At 32.6% G+C, this 22,033-nt stretch overlaps 1 protein-coding gene across 1 annotated transcript; it reads right to left on the reverse strand.

Moving 5' to 3' along the window:
• Positions 1–759: 759 nt before the first annotated feature.
• LOC139509652 (choline/ethanolaminephosphotransferase 1-like) lies at positions 760–20,606 on the reverse strand. The gene is made up of 8 exons (XM_071296224.1): positions 20,240–20,606; positions 18,205–18,352; positions 13,484–13,625; positions 9,997–10,081; positions 8,925–9,056; positions 6,106–6,268; positions 3,532–3,653; positions 760–2,264 (listed from the first exon to the last, which is right to left on the reverse strand). The coding sequence occupies exons 1-8, from the start codon at positions 20,459–20,461 to the stop codon at positions 2,145–2,147; spliced, it is 1,134 nt and encodes a 377-aa protein (XP_071152325.1). The 5' UTR covers positions 20,462–20,606; the 3' UTR covers positions 760–2,144.
• Positions 20,607–22,033: the final 1,427 nt, after the last annotated feature.

Raw genomic sequence — 22,033 nt, forward strand, 5'->3', positions numbered from 1 at the left:
AAAAATGCAAACTAATTAGAGCATGTAGCAATAAATTAAAGCATAAAAAAACGTGGCTGAAGCTAAGCAATTTGGAATGAAAAAGTAAAAGCATAAGTTTATGGCAGACTAATCAAAATGTGTATCAATATATTAAAGCAAAACAAGCCTGGCTCAAGCTTAGCAAATTTTAAAATGAAAACAAAATTAATGTTTGCTGAGTAACATCTTTTGATTGTGTCAAAAAGAAAGATATCTGTGAAATTGTTGTTTCAAAATTATGTTGTTGTTAAATATCTACTAATTTTCACATAAAATTTTACTTCATCTTGTAACATAAACAAGTCTAAAAGCTAATATCCTGCAATTTAGAACACATGAAAATTTTAAAGAACTATTTTATACTGTGACCATCATGGTTTTTGCAAGATCTAAATTTTTAACTGACAGTAAGTTTACAAATTTGGATTAAAATACCTTTGCTTTAAAACAATAACCATAAAATAGTAAAACCTGTTGTTTACATAAAGAGAAAACTTAAAATAGACTTAATTACATGAAAATATTTCAGAAACTTTTGTAACGATAAGTAAAATAGCCTAGGTCTTTGATATTAAAACAATCTACAAAATAATGAAGCAAAGTGGATTTTCATATGAATTCATATTTATATCCAGGAAAGAAACAAAAATTAGCATAATTTACAATTTTTCATATGTAGAGAAGCAATATCTGGTTTATATTAAATATTTATAAAAAATATCTCTGCAACTAAATTGCTCTGATGTAATTATTACATGTTTTGGGCAATGAATTCCTTAAAAAAACACAGCTTTTTATTTATGAATAATGTCATGATCACATAGACTTTTACCCATGTGTTTAAATATTTCTACAGATATGCTCAGCACAAACACATGGTGAAAGGATATGATTGTTTGTGTTTGAGTAGGACTCTTAAATATTGTTTTGCAAGCGCTTGCAAAAATTGATGTAAAACCGACTTTTAGTGTTTTTCATTTCTGAAAGATAGTTGTCTCATTGGCAATCATACAACATCTCCTTATCTTCATTCTAAAAATAAGGGTATGCAGCTGTAACAGACTGTCACCTGCTTTAATAATTACATTTTATGCGGAAAGTCTTCAAGGTTTACTACAGGTGTTCAAAAATCCTATAAACATTATCAAGGATCCATGAAAAATAGGTCAATATCATAGAAACCCTATCCAAAAGAAATGTTCATCTTACAATCATTATATACAACAAATATAGTTGACCTATAACTTCTATTATCTAGAAAACTAACTCAGACCAATCAACCATGAACTTGAGGTCAAGGTCAACCATGTCAAACATACATGTACATCTTACAAACATACACAGTAAATTTTACCGATTCCTTATAGTGCTCTAAAACCAGACCTCATCTCGAAAACTTAAAATTGACCAATGATCCATGAAAATGAGGTCAAGGAAAGATGAACAGTCTGATTGACATGTACACCTTACAATCATGTCATACAACTAGTATTATTGACCTATTACCATAATAGTATCTGAACAATGTCAAGGTAAGATGAACACTGTCTGACAAAATAACATCTTACAATCATTTTATACACCAAATATGGTTGACCTTGTACTCATAGTATCTAAGAAAAAGACCGTATTACAAAATAAATGACTTATGAACCACGAAAAAGAGGTAAAGGTTAGATGATCCATGTCAGACTGACAATAAGACCTGTTACCAATATACAGTGGTTCTTTCAGAAAAAATACCTATAGCAAACTTAACTTTAAGCATAGATCTATATGCATTGAATTTAATATAGATTATATGACTTTCAACTGACATATAAACTATCAATACCATTGCAGCTGAACTAGCATTCCTATATCTCACATTCTACAACTTTTTGTTGCTGGAGAGACAACAATTATATGCTTTGTCAAATTTCACAAAAAGTTATTAATTTTTGTGGACTGTTTAATTAATGTACTGGTTTAACCAAATAACACTAAAAAAATAAAATTTGAAAGAATGTAAAATATTGCTGATTTCCTAAACAATGTGGATTAAGCATTCATACCATAAAACATCTTTTAAAATAAATAATATATGATAGACAAAATGTTGAGCAATAAGCAGCGGGTGCAATTCATGATGCTTTTCCATTCTTTGGTGATGATGTGATATCAAAACAATAAATTCCCAAGAATTGACATATCTGTTGGCACACTGAAGAGGAGTATCTTATTAAATCTTGTGTTACATATATCTGAAAACAGAAAATAATTATGATTAGTATCATTCTTCTTATTCTAACACCACATTTTATTTTTACAGATGTTTTTTTTTGTTTTAATCCTCTTCGTGCATACATGAGGCTACAGATGTGTTTGTGCCTAATCTTGTTTATAGTTTAAATAAAAAAAAAAGATTTTTTTTTGGTTAAAGAGTATTGATGTTTTCATTTCACATGTATTATTATCTATATAATATCTAAATAATAACAGAAAAAAAACAAGAATGTGTCAATAGTACATGTATGCCCCAATTGCACTATCATTTTCTATGTTCAGTGGACTGTGAATTTGGGGTTAAAATTCTGATTTGGCATAACAAGAATGTGTCCCCAGTACACACATGCCCCATCTGCACTATCATTTTCTATGTTCAGTGGACCGTAAAAATGGGGAAAATTTGGCATTAAAATTAGAAAGATCATATCACACGGAACATGTGTACTAAGGTTCAAGTTGATTGGACTTCAACTTCATCAAAAACTACCTCGACCAAAAACTTTAACCTGAAGCTTGACCGACAAACAGACGGAAGGACAAATGAACCAACAATCAGACGGACGCACAGACCAGAAAACATAATGGCCATAAATGGGGCATAAAAATTAGGAAGATTATATGAAATGGAACATGTGTACTAAGTTTAAAGTTGATTCAACATCAAATACTACCTTGACCAAAAACTTTAAACTTAAGTGGACAGACGGAGGAACAGAAGAAAGCACAAACAAATGAATGAACAAATGGATGCACAGACTGAAAAACATAATACCCATTGAAGGGGCAGAAAAGTTCTAGTTATATATATATATATAACGCCCTTGCTCTGAAAGTTTTGTGAGATTATGTCATTTGTTTGATAAATTGTAAAATTACATTCAAAACAATCAATTTCGTTTAATGTAATATGTATTTGAAATAAAAAGTTTGATTTAAATCTTGAATAAACATTTTTTATAAAATAAAATGCTTGAACCAGTGGGGTTCATAGGTGTTTCTCTTTTCTCTTTTTTTCATAGAGATCAGAATGTTGTTTTTCTTGTTTGAATTGTTTTTACACTAGTCATTTTGGGGTCTTTTATAGCTTGCTGTTCTGTTTGAGCCCATGCTTTGTGTTGAAAGAAACACTTTGACCAATAAGTGTTAACTTTTAATACATTTAACTTGGATGGGGAGTTGTCTCATTGGCACTCATTCAACATCTTCTTATTTATATTCACATAGCAAAATAAAAATACTCACAAACATAAGCCATAAAACCAAATATTCATTTAATATGCAGTTGAAATATTGATTAAGAAACAACATTCCTGGGCCTAATAATGCTGTGTCAAATAAATTCATTTCACTTTTTGTCATCTGTGCTACCTACAAAATAAGTTCAAAAATTACTTAGTCTTCAAGTCTAAAAATTATTTTGTACTTCAATAACACAATTGCATAGTGTAGAGTAAAGTGGCAGGTTTTTTACAATAAAATTAGACATAAAACATGATAATATGTTTTACATATTTTTAAAATGCATTCCCCCCCCACCTTAAAATTGACATTTTTTAAGCTTAGAGATACTTTCAAAAGAAAGCCTGATAAGTGCTGATACTTTTCATAGTATTTGAAAGAAAAAGGTGCCAATGCTAAAAATTTATGAAAAATCTCAAAAGAATAATTTCCCGCCGAATTTAAAACTAGAGGCTCTAAAGAGCCTGTGTCGCTCACCTTGGTCTATGTGAATATTAAACAAAGGAAGCAGATGGATTCATGACAAAATTGTGTTTTGGTGATGGTGATGTGTGTGTACATCTTACTTTACTGAACATTCTTGCTGCTTACAATTATCTCTATCTATAATGAACTTGGCCCAGTAGTTTCAGTGGAAAATGTTAGTAAAAATTTACAAATTTTATGAAAATTGTTAAAAATTGACTATAAAGGACAATAACTCCTTAGGGGGTCAGTTGACCATTTCAGTCTAGTTGACTTATTTGTAAATCTTACTTTGCTGTACATTATTGCTGTTTACAGTTTATCTCTATCTATAATAATATTCAAGATTATAACCCAAAACAGTAAAGTTTCCTTAAAATTACCAATTTAGGGGCAGCAACCCAACAATGGGTTGTCCGATTCATCTGAAAATTTCAGGGCAGATAGATCTTGACCTGATAAACAATATTACCCTGTCAGATTTGCTCTTAATGCTTTGGTTTTTGAGTTATAAACCAAAACTGCATTTTACCCCTATGTTCTATTTTTAGCCATGGTGGCCATCTTGGTTGGATGGCCGGGTCACCGGACACATTTTTTAAACTAGATACCCCAAAGATGATTGTGGCCAAGTTTGGATTAATTTGGCTCAGTAGTTTCAGAGGAGAGGATTTTTGTAAAAGATTACTAAGATTTACGAAAAATGGTTAAAAATTGACTATAAAGAGCAATAACTCCTAAAGGGGTCAACTGACCATTTCGGTCGGTTTGACTTATTTGTAAATCTTACTTTGCTGAACATTATTGCTGTTTACAGTTTATCTCTATCTATAATAAAATTCAAGATAATAACCAAAAACAGTAAAATTTCCTTTAAATTACCAATTTTGGGGCAGCAACCCAACAACGGGTTGTCCCATTCATCTGAAAATTTCAGGTCAGATAGATCTTGACCTGATAAACAATTTAACCCTGTCAGATTTGCTCTAAATGCTTCAGTTTTTGAGTTATAAGCCAAAAACTGCATTTTACCCCTATGTTCTATTTTAGCCATGGCGGCCATCTTGGTTGGATGGCCGGGTCACCGGACACATTTTTTAAACTAGATACCCCAAAGATGATTGTGGCCAAGTTTGGATTAATTTGTCCCAGTAGTTTCAGAGGAGAAGATTTTTGTAAAAGATCACTAAGATTTACGAAAAATGGTTAAAAATTGACCATAAAGGGCAATAACTCCTAAAGGGTCAACTGACCATTTCGGTCATGTTGACTTATTTGTAAATCTTACTTTGCTGAACATTATTGCTGTTTACAGTTTATCTCTATCTATAATAATATTCAAGATAATAACCAAAAACAGTAAAATTTCCTTTAAATTACCAATTTAGGGGCAGCAATCCAACAACTGGTTGTCCGATTCATCTGAAAAAATTCAGGGCAGATAGATCTTGACCTGATAAACTCTTGACCTGATAAACAATTTTACTCCTTGTCAGATTTGCTCTAAATGCTTTGGTTTTTGAGTTATAAGCCAAAAACTGCATTTTACCCCTATGTTCTATTTTTGGCCATGGTGGCCATCTTGGTTGTATCAAGTCAGGAATATGACAGTTGTTGTCCATTTGTTTGATGAGTTTTATCTTTTGATTTTGCCATTTGATTAGGGACTTTCCATTTTGAATTTTCCTCTGAGTTCAGTATTTTTGTGATTTTACTATTTTTTATTCTCAAAATTAATGACAGAAATCTTTCATTTTTTCTGCCTTTTTAAATTTTGTTATTTTATACTGTATAACAATCTTTAAAAACATCCTATTTTGCAAGTTTCAAAAATGTGATTAGAAAAATTACAGATCAACTGACCCAAGACAACCAAAAAAAAGTATGACAAACTCTCAAGAGAAAAAGCAATCGAGTTGAGATAACCAATGTTAATCTGCTTATCGCTATTTAGCTTAACTTAGATGTTTATTTTATTGACAATGGCACATGCTCCCTTTAATAGTTTCTAGCGATAATTTTTCATATCCCTCTACTGTGCTGAAAAAGGAAATATTAGTCTGACAGTAAGATCAAAGAAATATTTCATAAAATAGTGATAAATGTGTATACCTACCACTAACTTGTTTGTTATTTTAGCAGCCACTAATCCAAAACAAAGAAGAAAGAAACATGGATGATTTTCATATATTTGTGTTTCTGACTTTTGTGATATTATTACACCTAGTGCTAGAACTAACACAATAGGTAGTACTGGAAATATAGTGCTTGTACCCTGAAAAGTAAAATGATTTGTATAATTATTTTTTAATAAATGGAATGTTATCCGTGAAAATTTGCAAAGACTATAATTAAGAAGGAATCATACAAATGTTCAGTAAATCATGACATTATAGCAAATCATCTGATTGTAACATGTAGGCTTGAAATGGTGTTGACTATGCGATATGGGCTTTGCTCATTGATGAAGACCTTTGATGACATACAGTTTTTAATTTCTGTGTCATTTGGTATCTTGTATCATTGGCAACCATACCACATCTCCTTTTTTTATATTAAATTGTATTTTGTATTTTAAGTCATTGGATTGCAGTTTCATTGATGTAGACTCCACATCTTCTTTGATTCATAATGTTTTCTAAACTAGAGGCTCTCAAGAGCCTGTATCGCTCACCTGATTCTACTTGGGTTTTGAAATCATATAAAAAAATATAAAATTTGGCTAAAAGTAACAACACTTGGCCAGCACCTCATAAGGAAAGGAACATTAATGCTATGTTTGATTTCATTCAAATCAATGGTTCTTTAGAAGAAGACTTTTGTATGCATTTCCCATAGGGTTCTATGTTAAACCGAGTCCCTCCACTGGCTGCCATTTTGGATGTTGCAATGACAACAAAGTAACAACACTTGGTCAGCATCTCATAAGGAACATTCATGCTATGTTTGGTTTCATTCCATTCAGTGGTTCACTAAAAGAAGACATTTGTATGTATTTCCCATAGGGTCCTATGTTAAACTAAGTCCCCCATTGGTGGCCATCTTGGATGATGGATCGGCTACAAAGTAACAACACTTGGTCAGCATCTCATAAGGAACATGTATGCTTTGTTTGGTTTCATTCCATCCAATGGTTCTCTATAAGAAGAAACTTGTATGTATTTCCCATAGGGTCCTATGTTAAACTAAGTCCCCCACTGGCGGCCATCTTGGACGTTGGAATGGCGACAAAGTAACAACACTTAGTCAGTATCTCATTAGGAACATTCATGCTATGTTTGGTTTCATTCCATTCAGTGGTTCACTAAAAGAAGACATTTGTATGTATTTCCTGTAGGGTCCTATGTTAAACTAAGTCCCCCGCTGGCGGCTATCTTGGATGATGGATCAGCTACAAAGTAACAACATTTGGTCAGCACCTCAAAGGGAACATTCATGCTAAGTTTTGTTTTATTCCATTCAGTGGTTCTCTAAAAGAATTCATTTGTATGCATTTCCCATAGGGTCCTATGTTAAACTAAGTCCCCCTGCTGGCAGCCATCTTGGATGTTGGATCGCCTACAAAGTAACAACACTTGGTCAGCACCTCATAAGGAACATTCATGCCATGTTTGGTTTCATTCCATTCAGTGGTTCTCTAAAAGAAGACATTTGTATATATTTCCCATAGGGTCCTATGTTAAACTAAGTCCCCCGCTGACGGCCATCTTGGATGATGGATCGGCTACAAAGTAACAACACTTGGTCAGCACCTCATAAGGAACATTCATGCCATGTTTGGTTTCATTCCATTCAGTGGTTCTCTAAAAGAAGTCATTTGTATGCATTTCCCATAGGGTCCTATGTGAAACTAAGTCCCCTGCTGGCGGCCATCTTGGATGATGGATCGGCTACAAAGTAACAACACTTGGTCAACACCTCATAAGGAACATTCATGCCATGTTTGGTTTCATTCCATTCAGTGGTTCTCTAAAAGAAGTCATTTGCATGCATTTCCCATAGGGTCCTATGTTAAACTAAGTCCCCTGCTGGCGGCCATCTTGGATAATGGATCGACTACAAAGTAACAACACTTGGTCAGCACCTCATAAGGAACATTCATGCCATGTTTGGTTTTATTCCATTCAGTGGTTCTCTAAAAGAAGTCATTTGTATACATTTCCCATAGGATCCTATGTTAAACTAAGTCCCCCGCTGGCGGCCATCTTGGATGATGGATCAGCTACAAAGTAACAACACTTGGTCAGCACCTCATAAGGAACATTCATGCCATGTTTGGTTTCATTCCATTCAGTGGTTCTCTAAAAGAAGTCATTTGTATGCATTTCCCATAGGGTCCTATGTTAAACTAAGTCCCCCGCTGGCGGCCATCTTAGATGATGGATCAGCTACAAAGTAACAACACTTGGTCAGCACCTCATAAGGAACATTCATGCCATGTTTGGTTTCATTCCATTTAGTGGTTCTCTAGAAGAAGTTCAAAATGTAAAAAGTTAACGACGACGACGGACGACGACGGACATCAAGTGATGAGAAAAGCTCACTTGGCCCTTCGGGCCAGGTGAGCTAAAAAATATATAAATGTCAATAAATAACTCTTAAAACATACATGGAATACAGGGTGTTTTAAAAATATTTGTTGGTATAAAAAAATTGTAAGTGAAATTCTCAAACTTATTATATACTGTGGATTCATTTATTTTTGGTTGATATCAATTTTCCTGGATTGAGGAAATCTTGCATTTCTGTGGATATTTGATTTCGTGATTCGTTGACATTTAAATTTGTGGTTCACCTGTACCAATGAAAACCACAAAAATTGGTATCCCATGAATAGTCATAAATCCATAGTAGGTGGTTTCATCATTTTCAGAGCACCTTTCCGGTGTGCAACAAGTGTTACCATGGAAAAGATTTAAACTTTGACTTACAGCTATTGTAGATTTATTTTTACCACTTCCTCCCTGCATAATGACGGAAAAATTTGATCCGAACTGTACAATCTGTGGCAATATACTAAATAAAATTACCGCTTTTCTTAATGTCATTCCTATAATGGGAATCTGAAAAACATGGAAATAGCATTTAACCTGACAGTTTTCATTATCTGGTGCAAGTAGAATTTGTTTAAGCAAACATCAGCCAAAAAAATAATAATAAAGCCTGTTCACAGATGATAAAAGAAATGTGTCAAATGTCTAATCCACATTTTGTTGATTATCAGATTCCTGATTTAGACTTACAAATGAACATAAACTTACAGGAACAACACAAAGGGTACCAAATGTGGAGCAGGATCACCTGGGATTTTTTGTTGGGTTTGTTTTTCTAAGTTTTGAATTTTCTATGTTATATGGTTATGTTTTAAAGACTATTGTTTGCCTTTGGTTTTTTTCTCCTGTGTTTGTCAGTCTATCTCTGACTAAAGACATAGGTGGATCCAGGGGGGCCCTGGGGGTCCAGGCCCCCCCCCCCTTTCGTGGGAAAAATTTGGTTGATTAGATAGGGAATCACTGAATCATGACTGGAGTGGGCCCCTCTCAGGTCAGTCAGCGGACCCCCCCTTATGAAAAGTTCTGGATCCGCCACTGAGAGTTTGAATTTCCATTGAGTGTCTTCTGCTTCACTTTTGAAGATGAACTTGCAGATCTATGTCTATTTTGGTTTCCCTTATAATTTGTGTATATTTCGGCTACATTTTGTTGTCAAAATGTTATTACAGCAACAGTAAATTAACACAAGTAATGTCACCTATTTTTTATATACATCAAATAAAAACAAATTAACAAATTTGAAAAAACAAATATTTTGAAAACATTTACATTAGGATTTTTTACATTATGTTTAAAAATCTTATTTGTGTATTTGATATTTTTTTATTTTTTTTTTTCCATTGCTTTTGTTTTCTACTGATGTAAACACACTGACAATTATTCACAAATACATTACAAATTACTTGCTGTTTACAACAACTATCATTAACCTATATATTTGCAACCTTACCGTTAGATCCCACAATGTCGACCCAAATATAAAATTTATTAAATAAACAGCTATTATCATTAACTGGGATTCAGTAACATCAAATCTGAAAATAAGAAAAAAAAAACATTTCATAAATTTAATACTGAAAATGAATGAAACTTTCCAATAACTAGAGGCTCTAAAGAGCCTGTGTCGCTCACCTTGGTATATGTGAATATTAAACAAAGGACGCAGATAGATTCATGAAAAATTGTGATGGTGAAGTGTTTGTACATCTTACTTTACTGAACATTCTTGCTGCTTACAATTATCTTTATCTATAATGAACTTGGCCAAGTAGTTTCAGTGGAAAATGTTAGTAAAAATTTACAAATTTTATGAAAATTTTAAAAAATTGACTATAAAGGACAATAACTCCTTAGGGGGTCAATTGACCATTTCAGTCACGTTGACTTATTTGTAAATCTTACTTTTCTGAACATAATTGCTGTTTACAGATTATCTCTATCTATAATAGTATTCAAGATAATAACAAAAATTAAAACCGCAAAATTTCCTTAAAATTACCAATTCAGGGGCAGCAACCTAACAACCAGTTGTCCAATTCATCTGAAAATTTTAGAGCAGATAGATCTGGACTTGATAAACAATTTTTTCCACTGTCAGATTTGCTCTAAATGCTTTGGTTTTTAAGTTATAAGCCCAAAACTGCATTTTACCCCTATGTTCTATTTTTAGCCATGGCGGCCATCTTTGTTGGTTGGCTGGGTCACTGGACACACTTTTTAAACTAAATACCCCAATGATGATTGTGGCCAAGTTTGCTTTTATTTGGCCCAGTAGTTTCAGAGGAGAAGATTTTTGTAAAATATAACTAAGATTTACGAAAAAAATGGTTAAAAATTGACTATAAAGGACAATAACTCCTAAAGGGGTCAACTGACCATTTTGGATATGTTGACTTATTTGTAAATCTTACTTTGCTAAACATTTTTTCTATTTAAAGTTTATCTCTATCTATAATAATATTCAAGAAAATAACCAAAAATAGCAAAAATTTCCTTAAAATTACCAATTCAGGGGCAGCAACCTAACAAAGGGTTGTCCGATTCATCTGAAAATTTCAGGACAGTTAGATCTTGACCTAATAAACAACTTTCATCCTGTCAGATTTGCTCTAATTGCTTTGTTTTTGAGTTATAAGCCAAAAACTGCATTTTACCCCTATGTTCTATTTTTAGCCATGGCGGCCATCTTGGTTTATTGTGCGGGTCACCGGACACAATTTTTAAACTAAATACCCTAATTATGATTTTGGCCATATTTGGTTAAATTTGGCCCAGTAGTTTCAGAGGAGAAGATTTTTGTAAAAGATAACTAAGATTTACGAAAAATGGTTAAAAATTGACTATAAAGGGCAATAACTCCTAAAGGGGTCAACTGACCATTTTGGACCTGTTGACTTATTTGTAGATCTTACTTTGTTTAACATTTTTTCTATTTACAGTTTATCTCTATCTATAATAATATTCAAGATAATAACCAAAAACAGCAAAAATTTTCTTAAAATTACCAATTCAGGGGCAGCAACCTAACAACGGGTTGTCCGATTCATCTGAAAATTTCAGGGCAGTTAGATCTTGACCTGATAAACAATTTTACCCCTGTCAGATTTGCTCTAAATGCTTTGGTTTTTGAGTTATAAGCCAAAAACTGCATTTTACCCCCATGTTCTATTTTTAGCCATGGCGGCCATCTTGGTTGGTTGGCGGGGTCACCGAACACAATTTTTAAACTAGATACCCCAATGATGATTGTAACCAAGTTTGGTTGAAATTAGCCCAGTAGTTTCAGAGGAGAAGATTTTTGTAAAAGTTAACGACGGACGACGACGACGACGGACGACGGACGACGGACGCCAAGTGATGAGAAAAGCTCACTTGGCCCTTCGGGCCAGGTGAGCTAAAAATGAGTTAAACATGCTAAACAAATTTTTTTTTAGCAGTCTACACCGTAGGCATAGTTAGCCATTAGTCCTATGCTACAAACTAGCTATAGTGAAATTTTATTCCGACTAGACAATATTTGCCAAACTTTGTAACAACACATAAAAAAATGTTAAAATATTAGTGTTTGTGCGATTAGTTGGAAAACACTTGGTGCAGACTGGATAGAAAGGATCTGATATAAAAACAACTTTCCACAAAATAGAATTTAAGGTTCTAGAAGACAGCAACAAGTGACGGTTATTATCCTATAAAAGCATCATCAAGAAATATTCACACTTAACATTTCCTGGTTAGAACCACCAACCTTCAGCAGGAGACCTAAGCAATATTTGCTTATAAAAATCTCAAAGTCCAAACACCTTGCTATAAGCAGGGTTCTAACTCTATGTAATATAAACAGTCAAACCTCAAGCTTTCAAAAACATGTTTAAGTCTATAAGTATTTTTAAAATCTGCTTTGTTCCATGTATTTGCAATGAGATAAAATCTGTTGAATTGAAATCTTGCTTAACTCAACTATTTTAGAATTTTCACTCAAAGAAAAAAGATCATTAATTAAACCAAAAATGCTGAAGTTCAAAGTTGTAAGAAAATTTAGAAAAAAAGGATTTTTTTAATAATTACACCTTATGAAAGAATCCTGGGTTTTGATTGGTTGATAGTAAGTGTATTTTTCACCAATTTACTGTTATCAAATGAATATCGTTCATTTTTTAAAGCTGCCGGGGTATATGCAAAAAGGATATGCCTTTTTTACCCTCTCTGTCATTGTATTTGTCAAAAAATACTCTATCCACTGGACGCTTGTAACGTCACAATCATCAATGCATTTTTGAAAGTTAAAATTCGGTGTAATTAAACCTTACGGCTCACAAAATTGAGCATTCTCTCGACTGGTATTTTTCGCAAATATCCCTCCTTAACATGATATATCTGTTTAAAACATACCAACTCAGATATAAAATCTGGTAATGTTGTTGACAATGGAAATGAATTTCCTCAAATAAACCCAGGTAAACCAATTTGTTTGTATAACAGTCTTCAGTTTTCCATATTGTGTTTTGTATATGTTTGTCGTCTTCAAGTCTTTTTTGTTTTTTGCCATGGCGTTGTTATTTTATTTTCAACTTATGAGTTTGAAAGTTCCTTTGGTATCTATCACCTTTATCTTAAAATGCCATGTTTATCTTATTGTTTGATGAGGGGGGATAGGAGGGGTCCTGATCCCGAAATCCCGGGCTTAAAAACACGAAATCCTGAGGTCCTGAATTTAAATAACTTAAATATCGACATCAGAAATTCGAAGAAAAAAAATCCCAGGATCCTGAAAGAGTCAATCCCGAAATCCTGAGCTTAAAAACACTAAATCCCGGAGTCCAAATAAAGGTCATATCCCCCCCCCCCCCCCCCCCTTTAGATGGTTGAGCATTTGAAACTTTATATTTGTAAAATACTTTTTACCTGGGATTATAACAGAACAGAATACCCATACTTACTGTCCAAATCTTAGTGTTCCTGTTACATATGTCTGCCAGTGGGCCATATAAAATAAAAATATAGCTGCAAATAATTCATACATCATCCAGTCTAAATCTTTTCCCATGTTTAATGCCACTACAGTTGCCAAGCCTACAAAGACTGAAAAAGACAAAAAAAAACTACAGTAAGAAAACCAGTGACACCATTACAATCATGATTTGTAGCTTCATGCAGATTACAAAATATATATATTATTTCATGGTTACAGACTTGCAGGTGTGAGTTGTGTTATCATGCTTATTGACACTGTTATTTTGGAATTTTTTGAAATACTAAGGCTTTTCTACCTCAGACATAGATTACCTTAGCTGTATTTGGCAAAACTTTTAGGAATTTTGGTCCTCAATGCTCTTCAACTTCGTACTTTATTTGGCCTTTGAAACTTTTTTGGATTCGAGCGTCACTGATGAGTCTTTTGTAGACGAAATGCGCGTCTGGCGTATACTAAATTTAGTCCTGGTATCTATGATGAGTTTATTTCCAACATCTTTTTTTATTAATATTGTATTTATCAATGTTAATATTGTGTCATAGATCAAACTTATTCGTTCAGTGTGTGTTTACTTGTTTTTCATTAAATGTCTATTTGATCTTTGATCTTTTTCAATTCATATTTTATAGAGTGTCTTTTTATGTTGTAATAATTACATTAGATGTTTGTTTCATTATAATACGTTATTCTGATTGGCTAACTAGCAATCTCGTGATATTCCTTAATCAATTGCATTACACAATGAAACTTTTCATTCATGATGACACGAGGTCCCACAATAAAGTGCACAGGTAAATGAAATAAAAACTTCATAAAAGGCGTGTTTTCATGATCCTATAGTTAAAAATGTAGTTATAAGTATTGAATGCTTTTTTTTGTAACTTTATAGGGTTGTAAAAGCGTTGACCGTGCGCACATTTTTAGTATGAAGCGCGGAAACAACATGTACTTAGGTCAACGCTTTTACACCCAAATAAATTTACAAAAAAGAGCATTCAATTCTTAAATGTTATTACATCTTCTTATTTACAGTTGTTAGGTGACAAAAGGACACAGAACAGGAGCAATTAAATGATTTAATTTTAATTATATTGATTGCTTTTTTACTTTTTGCTAAGCTTCACGCAGCCTGTGCAAAATAAATCTTTAATAGTAGTCTGGAAAAAAGGGGGGAGATTTTTAAAAAACATATTATCTGATGTTTAGACAAGAGGCTGTCACAACGACAGCAAACCGGATTTATTAATATTTATTTGTGTCCTGGCAATATCACAAGAACCATTACTGATGAATGGTGAAAGTGAAAATCGTCAATATCAAATTTGACCTCCATTTTGTCATCAGTATCAACATCTTAAAATTTGAAAAGCTTAGATTGAATGGTTCATGAGTAAATGCAACGTGAATGGAAACGCCATTTCACAATCTTTCAAGAACCATAACTCCTGAACGGTAAAAGTCAAAATCGTCATTATTGAACTTGACCTCTAATTTGCCATCAGTAACAACATATAAAAATTTCAAAAGCTTTGGTTGAATGGTTCATGAGAAAATGCACGGACACGACTGGAAACACCATTTTTCAATCTTTCAAGAACCATAACTCCTGAACGGTAAAAGTCAAAATCGTCATTATTGAACTTGACCTCCATTTTGTCATCAGTAACAACATATTAAAATTTGGGAAGCTTAGGTAGAACAGTTCATGCGTAAATGCACGGACACGACTGGAAACTCCATTTTTCAATCTTTCAAGAACCATAACTCCTGAACGGTAAAAGTCAAAATCGCCATTATTGGACTTGATCTCCATTTTGTCATCAGTAACAACATATTAAAATTTGGAAAGCTTAGGTAGAACAGTTCATGCGTAAATGCAGGGACACGACTGGAAACTCCATTTTTCAATCTTTCAAGAACCATAACTCCTGAACGGTAAAAGTCAAAATCGCCATTATTGAACTTGACCTTCATTTAGTTGTCAGTAACAACATATTAAAATTTTAAAAGCTTTGGTTGAACGGTTCATGAGTTAATGCACGGACAACATTTGATTAACGCCCGCCCGCCCGCCCGACCGACCGCCCGCCCGACCGCCCGACCGACCGCCCGCCCGCTGTACATCCCCAAATCAATAACCGACATTTTTGTCACAAAAATCCGGTTAAAAATCAAATTGTCAAAACATGCAATACACAGTAATATCAATATCATGAACATAGCAACTAAGAACTAACAAACACTTTTTTATTCTTAATATGTGTTTGAGTTAATAATCAACACACCAAAGCTCTCCATGTTTAATTCTAATATTTGTAATTTAGAGAAGAACTGAAAATAGCTCATTTCAAGATCATTTTATAGATTACATAGAACATTGACATCCCAAAACATCTGTACAAATTTTGGAAGTGAAACCAGGAATATTTTTATCATAGCCTAAGGCTCTTACATATTTATTTTGTAAACATTAAGTCTTATGACAATTACACATAGATAATAATTAAGTCCCTTCCTGTCTTACGTACATCCTCGTGTCCACTTGAAACTATGTACACCAAAGGACAAAAAAATTACATTTAATATGTACTTCTTAACCTAACATATATTATTACAAGCAATAAACTTAAATCTGGCCCTTTTTACTATATATATTATACATGTATTGAAGGGTTCAACAGGTGTATCAGATTGCATATATATACATTAATTTAAGTGTTAAATCCACTTTTTGATTTTAAGGGTCAATTAAATTTGTTGAATTTGTTTATCATTTAAGTAATTGAGTCTTATTTAAATTTAAAACTAGATTTAGCTTTAATTGATGTTGTTAAAACACTACATTCTTTATCATCAGATTAAAAAATGTAAAGCCTTTTATATATGGTATATGGCATCCTATATAGCTAGTAAACAGGAAATTTTAAGATACCATCTCATTTCTAGTAGTTATAGTATCACATCTAATATACATGCAATGAATCTATAACCAAATCATTTCAGAGAGCATCATATTCATGTGGAATAACAACACATTACCCTGGGTAGGGCAGGGAATATATATAAGATAAATGCATAGTTGTTTTTGATACTGACTTATCTGATATCAGCAAGAATACATGTATAGCAATTCCACAAAGGCAAGCAGGCATTCAAGCTAACAAAGTCAGTTTCAAAAACAAAAGCCATCATTCTTTTTATAAGTAATTTGTCTGGTTTTAACAAATATTTTTATATACAGGTATATATTCAAGCTGACGAAGTCAGTTTCAAAATCAAAAGCCATCATTCTTTTAATATAAGTAATTTGTCTGGTCTTAACAAATATTTTTATATACAGGTATATGCAATAAAGTTGATTATCTACTTATCTGCATTTTAAGTTATCAAATTACATAATATACATGATATAATTTCCGTTCTTTTCATAGTAATCATTTTAATAAATCAACTTTTGCACTTTATTTGATCTTTTTTCATTAGAACAATAAAATCTTTTTTTAAATCTTACTTGAAATTTTCAGTATATTAACATTGAAAATAACAAGTAAACAAGAATTTTGCACTGGGACCCACAGAGGAACATACACCCTTTTATCATGTTTATGAAGATTTCCAAATGTTGAACCAGTTACCTAAGAACATATCCCTTCCCTTCCTGTGGCCTTTCAAGTTTTATCCATTAGTTTATGTAGTTACTGATGACAATCATGATGTAAATGACTTTTCAGACCTGATAACATCACTCAGCAATTTTGTACAAATTTCAATTTAAGGTCAGCATCTGTTACACAGCTATCATATTTATATTGATTTGTTTACATAAAATGGACTTGTAAATATCATTTGAGCATTGACCTTTAAAAAAGCTGATTTTTGTCTTCTTTTTCTTCTTCCTTGGAGCTATCATTGTTAGGAACAACACTTATGGCATCAGAGAGAACAGTACGAAATAATTTGTCTGGAAGTCAGCACTTCTGTTTACAAAACTTTGAATTTTTGAAATACTAAGAATTTTCTTACCACAGGAATATATAGATTAATTACCTTAATTTTTTTACAACAGAAGAAGATTACCTTAGCTGTATTTTGCAAAACTTTTAGGAATATTTTCAACTTCATTTTTTGTTTTACATTTAAGACTTTTTAGATTCAAGCATCACTAATGAGTCTTTTGTCATGTTTGTAGATGAAATAAGCATCTGGCATACAAAATGTCAATCCTGGTATCTATGAGGATTTAATCGTAATTGCGGAGACAGAAATATGACTAGAGCATTTCTTTTGTTATTATTGTATAAACATAATATACATGTATGCTGAGGATTCACTATTATTCATGGACATAATGGAGTTCTAGTTTTTCTGGAATTCGTGAAAACTGAGAGCTTAACAAATTTTATATTTTATATTTCTAAGCTAGTATGTAAACTTTGCAAGAAGTATTAGGCAAATTAAATTCTTATAATTGATAATCAGAACTACTATCATTAGAGAATTGCTAGTTTATTCTGCAAAATGACAATCACAAAAAGGCTTGATTTCAACTTAAATACTAAGTGCAGGAATATAGACAATTTTTGCTATCTGATAAATGATATCACAAAGTCCTTCATAATTTATAAATTGATGAACTTTCCAAGTGAAGAAAATAATTCAGAGTGGTCTATTGTCATAATATTTTACCTGTAGAAACTGAGTCACAACCATGATCAAAGAGTTCACCCAGAGGTGAGCTTGTGTTAGTTCTCCTTGCTTGCTTTCCATCGATAGCATCTAAGGACTGGTATAAAAATAAACCTATTGCACAAAGCAAGTAAACAAACCTTGGAGCCTGTAAAAAAACAAAAGATTGTGTAAAATATTTTGTTGAACTACATGTAAACACAAGACTTTTCAGTTGAAATCTGTCAATACTCACTGTAATATGTCTTGCCTTTGAAATCTTTCACGAGCTTTTGATTGGCTTTGTTTGTGGAGAGTTGTCAATTGGCAATCATACAACATCTTTTTTTATTCTTTTGTTGTTGCTGTCAACGACAATATGACAAAGGAAATTGTACACCCTTCCACTATAAATTTTTTTTTTTGTAGTACAATGTATATATATTTTGACACCTTGAAAAAAGAGAGGCACAAGATACATGTACAACTGTACATGCATGTCTGATTTACAAAAGTGATATTCAACCTCATCAATCAAAAACAGACTTACAATGTCATGATAAAAAGACCTGTCACCAGGTACTCCAAAAGGATTGGAAGAGGTTGCTCCTTTAGTTGAGATTCTGTCATGGCTGTTAATTTTTCATTATTTTGGCAGTTAATGAATTATCAATTATGATCTGTACAAAAAAGTCAATACAAAATCTTCCTATTGCATTTAGTTGGAAATTCGAAATCTCTGCATGTCACAAGTTTTTCCCAAATAAACCTTACATGTATATCACAATTTTGGAATCTGTGACACTAGTGCATGCAACTGAACAAATTTGCAACGCTTAAACTATTCACGTCAGACAACAATCGTTTTTCCTACTGGTGCCAAAACATTTTCTCTTGTGATGTCAAAATTTAACGGGAACATGTGTGATGTCCAACAATGGTGCAAAAAAAGTGATAAGGTGTATGTCCAATGGGTTGATCATTCAAACCAGGAAAATGGGAAATATATATACATGTATATCTTTGAGTCAGTAATGGACCTTTTCATGTGAAGTTGTATATATACACAACATTTGTTTTTTGCATAAGATCACTTTCCCATTAATTTCCTATGTCACGAACAAAATTTCACAAGCTTGTTTTTGAAGGGAACAGTAAGAACAGATTGCTCATCCTGAATGTGGATGGAATATTTGCCACTTTTGGGAAAAAATTTGGTTGCTTATATAGGGAATCACTGGGCCCCCACTTATGAAAATTTCTAGATCCGCCAGTGTTTTGCCTCTGATCAACTTTAGATCACCTCTGAATAACCTTCTGATGTCAAGCAACAATCAATTCTTAATAGTGACGTCAAATGTTTTGAATTGTGATATCAGGAACCTGTGAGTTTTAAAGTAATGGCTGACAAATTTGAATACAATTGTAAATGCGTCTATTGACCTTGGGTCAGTCGGTATAATCAACTCATTCATAAAAAAAAAATCAGAGATTTGGGTATATCATAAACTAGTCCAAATAATTATGACTTCTTGAAAGGCTGTTTTAATCTTTTGCTTTGACAGGAATGCGACCATCAATCATGTACATGTAAGACCTCCAATCCATGTAACACTTCAAAAAAAAGAAATTTAATAGCCTTTCAAGACATCATAATTATTTAGACTAACTTTAAACTAGATCTAGATTCATGTTTTGTGTTTTTATGAAAAATAATAATAAGTCATTTACTAATGTTACAAATATTAATAATTAAGATATCAACAAATATTGCTAAAGGAAAGTGAAACCGGAAGTCATATATCAGATGACAACATGACTTGGGGCAGTTCTCAAAGGCTTCTTAAAGATGGACAATCAATGTTATAGCAATATTTACAACTCCTGTTATATGACATATTATGAATGTGAAATCGAAAAGCCAAGGAATAACAGTTGACACAAACAAATATTTTTAATTTCTATTGCGCTACTCATATGATTTTATGAATACATCTGTTTGAGTATTTTGAAACCGCCCCTTTTTAATTTCGGCAATTACTTCGATTTTACTTACCTCCGATTTCCCATCTGGACTGTACATGAACAACAGCGTAGATGTGGCAATATTTAGTATCAATCCAACAACTGTCAACGTGTTTGGTGCCCAGGTTGTTGGAATTCGTTCTACGAGCCATCGCCAGAAGATCTGCATGTACGGTTCCACTAAGGACGTTCCAGTGGCACTATACTTGTGCTCTTTCAACTTTTTCAGCTGTGTTGGCGTTAAACTTTCCATATTTTATATCTGTGTGCCACTAGTTATAACTGTCTTTATCAGATTAACGTTAAAGCTGGTTATAAACACATTGAAACAACGGTTCAAAGTACTTTCGGTAAACAAAACAGTTCACTTCCGGTGACGCATGCTTACAAAATAAAAGTGCCCCTGTACCCAAACGTACCAATCTATGATGATGGAAAAGGCTATTTTTAATATTAGAAAATGAATTCTTATTATTACAAAATCAGTTATCAATATACCAAAATCATTTCTTAATATTAAAAATTGATTTCTTAATTAATATTAAAAATTGATTTCTAAATCACTACCAGTATACAGTAGGATCAATATTAGAAAATGATTTTTTTCAGTTATATAAGAAAAGAAAACAAACGAGTGATTTGTCAAAACTCTTAAGTGGTGGAGATTAAAATTTGTAACTGAAAGTTCTGTTTTTTTTCTATAAGAAAATGATTTTTCATATTTGAAAATTATTTTTTTTAATATTTGAAAATGATTTTTTAAATTTTTTTGAAAATGATTTTCTTAATATTTGAAATTTAATTTTTTAATATAAGCAAGGATTTGTATAGTTATAACTGCTTTAAACTCATATATATATATATTGTCGAGAAAAACTGAAAACGCAATTGCTTTAAACATTGTTAAAAACTTGAAAAGGTCCAACAGACAATTAAACAATCATGAGTACACAAAACACAACATCATTCTATAAAGCCTGATCGAGCAACACGGGGGTGATCTTATATTAGGTTCCCCGGCAGGGTACGTATAACGGTATGTAGATCATGGCAAATCATGCAGCACATGTGACACCACTTGTTAGACTTTGTTGTAAATCGGTACTTTTTAAGAAAACTGTGCAGCCTACAAAAAGGAGTATATTGTTCTTTCAGTGTTCAGTGGCAAAAACTATAATTTTATTACATGTATTTTGAATGATAATCATTAATGTCGGACTACAAAGAATTCGATACCAAAACTATATCTATATTGAACTCTGTACTTGCTGTCGTGGCAATGCGGAAAGCTTGAGCGCAAAGTTGTTAGGATATTGCAACTTGAGGGGAAATTAGATTCAGTGGTTACAGGAATTGAAAACGTAGAACATATTGTGCGAAATTGTTTTTAACCGAAATAAAATGATCGAAGAAAACGGTGAACAAATGGGTACGGTTGTGCATAAAATTATAGATTGCTGCAGAGAAAATATGTCTAAAATCTCATTGTTAGAAGAAGCAAAAAATGATAAAGAAAACATATTCAATACTAAATGCGTCAATGAGCGATTGGCAAATATTGAGAGCGATGTCGAAAAGTTACAATGGAGATCAATGACTAGCAATATATCATTATATCCGGAATAAAACAAGAGCCAAATGAGGATACGGAGAACACTGCAAGGGATTTTATCCACAAAAATCTTGGAATCGGTAAATATATCAGTTTCGTTTCTGTACATCGTTTTGGAAAGCAAAGACAAAATATTCAAAGAATTATGACTTAATTTGTATCTTTGAAGATAAACAGTTAGTTAAGAGGAACTGTCACAAATTAAAAGGGACA

The sequence above is a fragment of the Mytilus edulis genome, unplaced genomic scaffold, assembly GCF_963676685.1.
Source record: "Mytilus edulis unplaced genomic scaffold, xbMytEdul2.2 SCAFFOLD_759, whole genome shotgun sequence".
NCBI classification, from domain to species: domain Eukaryota; kingdom Metazoa; phylum Mollusca; class Bivalvia; order Mytilida; family Mytilidae; genus Mytilus; species Mytilus edulis.

Coding starts and splice junctions, on each gene's coding strand:
- LOC139509652 (XM_071296224.1), bottom strand. CDS start 20,461: ATGGAAAGTTTAACGCCAACACAGCTGAAAAAGTTGAAAGAGCACAAG. Junction 18,353..20,239: donor GTCCAGATGGGAAATCGGAG/GTAAGTAAAATC, acceptor GTTTTTTTACAG/GCTCCAAGGTTTGTTTACTT. Junction 9,057..9,996: donor CGACATTGTGGGATCTAACG/GTAAGGTTGCAA, acceptor CATGTTTTTCAG/ATTCCCATTATAGGAATGAC.